Source organism: Austrofundulus limnaeus, unplaced genomic scaffold (assembly GCF_001266775.1).
Source record: "Austrofundulus limnaeus strain Quisiro unplaced genomic scaffold, Austrofundulus_limnaeus-1.0 Scaffold85, whole genome shotgun sequence".
In the NCBI taxonomy this organism is placed as follows: Eukaryota; Metazoa; Chordata; class Actinopteri; order Cyprinodontiformes; family Rivulidae; genus Austrofundulus; species Austrofundulus limnaeus.
Genome location: NW_013952487.1, coordinates 314171 through 322168, shown reverse-complemented (window position 1 = coordinate 322168; position 7998 = coordinate 314171). Strand labels below are relative to the sequence as shown.

The 7998-nt window shown below is 39.1% G+C and overlaps 1 protein-coding gene and 1 long non-coding RNA gene across 2 annotated transcripts in view; one reads left to right on the top strand and one right to left on the bottom strand.

Annotated features, from left to right (window-relative positions):
* The window catches only part of letm1 (leucine zipper-EF-hand containing transmembrane protein 1), a gene marked incomplete in the record, with an annotated part of 17278 nt that extends 12520 nt beyond the window's left edge, over positions 1-4758 (top strand). Inside the window, 6 exon segments of the mRNA XM_014011816.1 lie at positions 397-507; positions 592-615; positions 986-1120; positions 1227-1420; positions 3131-3287; positions 3441-4758. Of these exon segments, the coding sequence (XP_013867270.1) occupies positions 397-507; positions 592-615; positions 986-1120; positions 1227-1420; positions 3131-3287; positions 3441-3593 (774 nt within the window).
* Positions 4759-5522: 764 nt separating this feature from the next.
* LOC106519946 (uncharacterized) overlaps positions 5523-7998 on the bottom strand; it is a 4330-nt gene continuing 1854 nt past the window's right edge. The window contains exon 2 of the long non-coding RNA XR_001310494.1: positions 5523-7202. This is a non-coding gene — a long non-coding RNA (uncharacterized LOC106519946). The remainder of the gene's footprint in view (positions 7203-7998) is intronic.

Genomic DNA, 7998 nt, shown 5'->3' with positions numbered 1-7998 from the left:
GAGGGTCATGTGTCCCATCACCTGACTTATTGGTTTGGATGCTGTGGTTCTTAGGTGTCGTGTCATGTGTATGTAGTGAATGCAGGCGGGGCTCAAAGTCCCATCAGACTGAAGAAGTCTCTTGGAGGAGAGACGAAACGTTTCACTAAAGAAGAACCCATCCAGAGGACCTACTTATTTTTTCTTTTTGACTTATTTTGTTAAGTCTATCTTTCCATAGAACGCTTTCAGGTGTGTAATTTATGACGCTCGGCTTGCCGTACAGGCAGCTCTCTCCATCAGAAGCTMCTCTTAGACAGTTCCTGTTAGCAGAAAAGTGTCCCAGATGTCCCAGTTTGGTTGTTCTTTATATTTTCCACTCGTCTGTTTGTGATGTAACTCTGCTGCCGCCTGCAGGAGGGCGAGTCGGAGCCTGAGCCCAGCGTGGTGAAGCTGAGCGAGGCCGAGGCGGAGTCGTCTCATTCAGAGACGCTGAAGGACCCAGCTCCTCCTGTAGAGGGACTGAAGGTAACGTTAACACACTGATGTAACCATCTGGAGCTGAACATTAACCTTTGAGCCTCACGTCTTCTTTTATATGACTTTAAACAGCGGCAGCCTGCTCTGCACTTCCAGGTTAGCTTCATTATTACACAGATTAATGTTCTTCTTTAGGCTGTTCCTCCTCAGGGTGTCCACAGTGAGCTGTCCTCCCCCACTCTGTCCTCTGTCCTCCATGTCTTCTTTATCTGTATCTCTAACATTCTTCTACCAGCATACCCACTGTCCCTCCTCTGCTGTCCAGATCTGTCTCCTGTCTTCTTCTCTTTGAACTCCTCACATCCTTCCTTCCGTAGCTTCCAGTATTTGTTTCTCTGACTCTCTTCACCACAAGTCCTCCTCCTCACAGCAGTTCATCCCTGCAGTGGTCAAGTTTATATTTTTAGCCTTTCTTTTCTGTTTTTCATGTTTAAAACATTTGTTTATATTTTATTTTATTTTCTAGGATGAGGAGATCACTAAAGAAGAGATTGACCTGTTGAGTGACGCCTTTTCAAAGCTGAAGGAGCAGAAGAAACTTCTGACTCTGGAGAAAGAAGAGCTGGAGGAGCTKAAAGACGATGTTCAGGAGTACAGCGAGGTGCCTGCATTTATTTACTGTATATGATACGCTTCTAGTGTTTTTTACTCGATCTTTACACCATCGTCTGTGATAAATATCCTTTAAATGAGCTTTAACGTTCCAGGACTTGGAGGAGATGAAGAGCGAGTTTTCTAAGACGGGTCAAGAGAAGTCTCTGGAGGAGTCGAAGGCCAGCAAGCGTCTGTCGAAGAGGGTGACCCGGATGATCAGTCGCATCGACAAGATCATCCTGGAGCTGGAGAAGGACAAGGTCGTCCTGGACGGACAGGTGGACAGTGGAGCCACGCCCCCCGTCAGGTACGAAGATTTATTGTTTTAATTGACTTCAGGTCGTTCTACGTCCAAAAACCACGAGGAAAGCAAAGGACATTTTAGATAAAATCTCAAAATATTAGGTAAACAAAATCATAGTCAAATCTAAAAGTATCAAAATGCTAGTTAGAATCTGAAAGCATCAGAAGCGTAGCTCAAAGTGTCAGAACGATGGCTAAAAGTCAAGCTAGACTCGAAAAGTACTAAAAGTTAGCTAAAGGCTAAAAGGATCAAAAGACTGACTAAAAAGTAACAAAAGGACAAAAACCTGGCTAAAACATACATACCAAACGGTTAGGTAAAAGTCGAAAAGTACCGAAATGTTAGCTAGCTAGCTAGCCAAAAGTACCAAAAGGTTGGCTAGAAGCTAAAAGCACCAAAAGATTAGCTAGCATCTAAAAGCATCAGTAGATTAGCTAGCATCTAAAAGTACCAAAAGGTTAGCTAGAAGCTAAAAGTACCAAAAGGTTAGCTAGAAGCTAAAAGTACCAAAAGGTTAGCTAGAAGCTAAAAGCACCAAAAGGTTAGCTAGAAGCTAAAAGCACCAAAAGGTTAGCTAGAAGCTAAAAGTACCAAAAGGTTAGCTAGAAGCTAAAAGTACCAAAAGGTTAGCTAGAAGCTAAAAGCACCAAAAGGTTAGCTAGAAGCTAAAAGCACCAAAAGGTTAGCTAGAAGCTAAAAGTACCAAAAGGTTAGCTAGAAGCTAAAAGTACCAAAAGGTTAGCTAGAAGCATCAAAATGTTAGCTTGAAGCTCAAAGTATCAAAAGATTAGCTAGCATCTAAAAGCATCAAAAGATTAGTTAGAAGCTAAAAGTAACAAAAGGTTGGCTAGAAGCTAAAAGTACCAAAAGGTTAGCTAGATGCTAAAAGTAACAAAAGGTTAGCTAGATGCTAAAAGTAACAAAAGGTTAGCTAGAAGCTAGAATTATCAAAATGTTAGCTTGAAGCTCAAAGTATCATAATGTCAGCTAGCATCTAAATGTATCAAAATGTTAGCTTGAAGCTAAAAATATCAAAAGATTAGCTGAAATCGAAAAGTAGCTAAAAGTGACAAAAACCTGACTAAAAGCTAGATGTACAAGAAGGTTAGCTAGTATCTATCCAACATTTCAGATGGAAGCTAAAAGCATCAGAACGTTTGCTAAAAGCAAAAAATAGTGTTGACTAGCTAAATGCTAAAGCTAAAAAAGTCTAGATAAAAGCTAAAATTATTAAGAWAAGTAGCAGAACGGCAGCTAAAAGTAGCATTTAAAACACAATTAGAGCCTGCAGCTGAAGCAGATTTCTGAGAAAAATATTTTTTGAAAAACTAAAACTGTATTTTTATGAAACAAAAAGTTGTAAAATCAGTTAAATACTGTAAAAACTATAACATTTTTAAAAGTCAGAGCACCAGCACTGAACGAGCTGAGGTTTTGATATAAAAAAAGCACAAATTCTGCAGAAACAGATTATTAAAAATGCTTCAAAATAAAGTAAAAAGCAGGAAATCTGAATTTTGAATCTTACATAATAAAAGCACAAGTACAAAGTGAACAGATGTGCTGGACTTGATGCAGAGGAGAAATCTCTGTTGTGTAACATGTAGAATTAATGAGAGCGCCCCCTGCTGGCGGTGGCGTGGAGTAAAGACATCCAGTAAAATCTCAGATCGCTCCGCCCCGTCAAACCTGGTAACCGTTTCCTGTATGCAGTTCTTTCCGCACCTTCAGGGAGAACCTGGTCGGCATGGACGAGCTCATCGGCATCATGCGGCAGATCCAGAACATTCCCGAGGACAAGCTGCAGCGGATCGCCGAGACCCTCGACGAAAACAAAGACGGGAAGATTGACATCGATGATGTCATCAAAGTAAGCCCAGAACGCACACGAACAGGCAGTTTTTACTGCATCACACGATCGTTACCATCTTCTGACTCACACAGACCGTCTGACTCCACCGTTTTCACATCTCCTCAGTTCCTGCCTCAGAATATCAGCTGATGATTGTTGGGTTTCTCTCAGGTGGTGGAGCTGATCGACAAAGAGGACATCGACATCGCAACCTCGCAGGTGGCGGACATCTTGGCGATGGTGCAGAAGGAGGAGAAGCTGATGGAGAAGGAAAAGGCTAAAGAGAAGTTGGAGAAGGAGCAGGCAGCTAAACTCAGCAGCTGAACTCATGAATGTGTAGGGATCAAACGGTGGTGACAGGTACTCCTGGGAGGCTGCTCTCTGAAAATCTGCTCTTTTAAAACATGTTTTAAACACTATTTAAAACTCGTTACTTCACTGATTCTGCTCGTTGCTTCTTTAGAGTGATCGGATACTCGATTTGTTCTTAAATAAGCTGTTAAAATTTAAAAAACAGACGTGTTGCTGCAGCTCAGGTTTGGGAAGTTTGTCGTTTTGGTTTCTGAAATGAACCGTTTCTGGATTCACTCAGTAAAAATCACCTTCATTCCTCCTTTTCTGTTGGTTTCTTCATCATCATCATCATCATCCTGTTTCTGTTGTTTTATTTTCTGAAGGAGGCTGAGACCAAAGACAACAAAAGCAACATAAATGAAATGTTGAATGTAAAATGAGTCCAGATGTACATATTAAATGTAGTTTTGTTGAAATGGTGCTACAGATGCTCGTACAGGTTTAAACGGAACTTTTTGTTAAAGCAGTTCAGTCGACACTCATACCTCCTTGTGTTTGACGGGATCATTGTGATTGGACGTTCATTTGGGCTCATTTAGGTTTGAGAGGCGGAGCTTGTTTCGGTCGTTGTTCGCTGACCGTGTCGACGTATGAAAACAAACCAGAAAACACCCGACGGAGACCTCCACTGAGACGTAGTTCTTCTACAGCTGGGGTCTCATCAGGCTGTGGCTGTCRGAGGACGTTTGGTGACTCCAAACTGTGAGAAAGTTTGCTTAGTTTCAGTTGAAGTCTCACTGATTTGATTGATTGTGACCAGTCACKGCTCATTTTTCTATAGTTTAGCTCGTTATTTCATCGTCCACATCAAACCTGGCCTAATTAGATCCGATTAAACTGATTCAGATACATTGTCCTGCTTTAGCCCCGCCCCAGCCTATTTTAGCCCCGCCCAGTCTACTTTAGATCCTCCTCAGACTGATTCAGATGCACTCCTCCTGCTTTAGCCCCGCCCCAGCGTGTTTTAGCTCCACCTAGTCTGATTTAGCCCCGCCCCAGCCTTCTTTAGCTCCGCCTCATTCTGCTTTAGAGTGGCCTTTATGTCCACAAGAAAACCGTTTTGAAATGAAGAACCGTTTTATTTTAAATCTGCAACAAATCAGAAATGATTTGGTCAAACTAAAAAAAAAAAAAATCACATCTTGAGATTCTTGACTTTTGAAGCGACTTTTTAAACTGGATCGTACTTATCAGGAGTGATTCCAGATGTTTGGATTAATTTGTCTCGTTAATCAGAATAACCACTGGAAAACTGGTTTAATCCTATTTTTAGTGGATTTTGTCGAAGATTTACAAAGTAATAAATAGAGTACTGTTTACCAAGGAGGCTCAGTAAATGTACAGTTTAGAGTTTAAAAATCAGCTGTAAGGCTCTCTGGTCCTAAACACTCAGGATTGAAGGAAACTGGGATGAAATTTGCTAATTTTCGTGTAAATTTTCCACCATTTGAGTGACACAGAGGTTTATAGTCACTACTTAATAGTTTTTTTTGAGGATTTGTAATTTTACCAATTATTTTTTTGAAATAGCTACTTTTACTTTTATTTTGTTACATTTTAAAGCTAAAAATGATCCTTTTACTTCTTTACTTTAAAATGTAAAACCTCATTACAAATAAAATCTGTTTAAACTCATGAAAGATGTTTCTGCTCTAAAAATGAAGAGTTGGATTTAGTCAAAGTCACGTCAGCTGGTTCCACTGAGCCTGGATGAGTAAACTGAACAAAGAATATAAAAATATTGATCAGTTTACTCAACCTGGTTTACTGGAACCAGTTTGGYTCAGTAAATTCAACAGTTTATTTCTTAGAGAGTGTGTAAAAGTACTTTTACTTTCCCAGTTTTTGTGAACAGTTTTATGACTTTTACTTGAGTCGTTTTCTCATCAGTGAAATTTATTTTTACCAAAGTCATTTTCTGTTCATGTAATTTTACTTTTAGTTATTTTTTTAGTAGTTTACAGACGTGGAGTGGCAGCTGAGTGGTTCTGATTCTGTGGACGGGTCCAGGAGGGAAACCCAGASCAGCTCCTCCTGGTCCTGAGTCGTTTGTCCCTGCAGCCGGTTCTGGTTCTGACACTAAAGATGCTGGTCGGTTTGAGGAACAACAGTAGATGTTTGGTTGTTTTCTGGTTTAAATAAGGTGACCTGCAGTTAGAGGAACGACCAAACAGACAAATAAATATTTATTAGAAATGTTTGGATGAATCTGGGCTGAACTTCAGCCGTGACTCTAGTTCTGATCCTCTGAGTTACTGTTGGATGAGCTTCTGCAGCTGCTGGCCTGATTAAAAATGGCCGCCGCAGCTGATTGATCTTAGCAAACAGGAAAAAGACGACAACTCAGTCAGATAATGAGCTGAAGTTTGTTGTGGTAGTAGCTGAGGGTGACCTCCAWCACATCACTAACTGTAACTGAAACTGTTGGGTGATGGGCATTCCCTGCAGGGATTTAATCTAATCCACCAGATTTAACATGAAATTAATCTGAGGCGTGTCTGATTTGTGCTGCTGTTTTAAAACTAAGTTTGTTTTCCTGAAGGAAATGTTTTTATTTTTATCACTCAAATTCTCGCCGACTCAGCGTTTCGTCTGCGACCATGTTTCTGCTCCTTCCCTCCTCGGCTGATTTTGTTTTTGCTCCACCTGGAGCTAAATAAGACTGAAATCAGAAAGATTCCCTCCAGCTTTCATCAGTTTGTGTTTGAAATAAATAAATAAATAAATAAATAAATAAAAGCAGCCAGCGAACCGACGTAAAGCTGGAAAACGTTGGAGTTAGCTCCAGATCTATCTTTTTGTTATTTATTTAATTGAATTTTCTGTTTCATTCAACGTGGGGTTCAGGATGTTTGATTTTATTTAAATTTGAGACCTAAAACATGTAACAAGCAGATATTATTTCTTTTATTTTTTTAGCACATTTCCTGTTAAATTAAACGATCATTTATTCAAATGGATTGTAAGAGTTTAATAAAATATGAATGATTTGTATTTTTCTTTTTCTTTTTTTTCACCTCATTTTCTTCTGATTTATCATCTCACATTTAAACCTTTTAGTTCTTTATTCTTTATTTTATTATCACGTTAAAACTAAAAGCAGGACCTTCAGCTGYTACCTGCTTCAACACACCTGAAGTAAACGACAGACGTCTACATTTGATGACATTCTGAGGTTTCATTTACTCAACTCAGGTGTGTTAAAGCAGGTAAACAGCTGAAACCTGATCCGATCTACAACAGGTAAGATACTTGTTCTTCACAACCCTCTCAGAGAACCACCTCAGAATACTGATGCAGGATTTTGGACACCTGTGTTCGCTGAGTGTCAGGGAGTTAACCAGATCAGTTTTTATCCTGATAACTGAACTTCAGATAAAATAAACTGGGACTCACACGAGTTCTTGGTTCCGTCACATCAGAACCGTCTGTGGAGCGGGTCGGACCGTGAGCAAACAAACAAACAAACAAACCTCTTTTTGTTGAGATGYTCTGCTGGTGAAACCATACTGTTGTCTCCGGTCAGTTGAACCTTATGTCTGGTCCTCAGAACCGAGCCGAGATGATCCGAACACGAAGCTTAAGACACAAAATAATAAATTATTCCAACAGCTTCTGTTTGAGAGCTTTTATTTCTCTTTAATCTCAACCGACAGTAAATTATAATCAGAATAAAACAAATTCTTGAACATTTATTCTGATTTCACCGCGGACGTCGGCTGCCATGATGAGCGTGTTAGCAAAATATCTCACGAAACACCGATTTTAACAAAACTCTTACGACTAAAACTCGTGATCAATTCCAGATTCGTTAAACATCAAAACGGCTAAAATTTGGTCAGATTATGAGCTAAACTTCAGGCGCTAACGTCACACATTTGTTTAAAACTTTAACAAACAGGAGCTTCTTTCGTTTATCCTCAGTTTGAAAATAATCACATTTTAAAGTTATGGAAAAATCAAATAAAAAAGGTAAACTTTAAAAACACAAATAAAACTTCATGAGTTTCTCCAGTCTGACCACTAGATGGCAGACTGGGTTTATGGATCTACAGAAACAACATGAAAACAGGAAGAAAATTTATTGATTTGGTTTATTTTTTTAAAAAAACTGAAATTTAAATATATATTTTTATGAAAAAAACATTTGATTTCACTATAAAAAAACTATTTGATAATGTCACAGAAATATACAGTTTCTGTGGATTGGTGTATAACTGCTGCGGGACAATAAATGTTTTTATTTGAACTTCTGTTATAACTTTTTTACTACTTTAGCCTTCAGTTAGCCTTTTCCTACTGTTAGCATTCGCCTCGTCAGCTAATGAACTTCAAGCCTTCTGCAGGTTTAAAATGACAAAAAAATATTTTGACA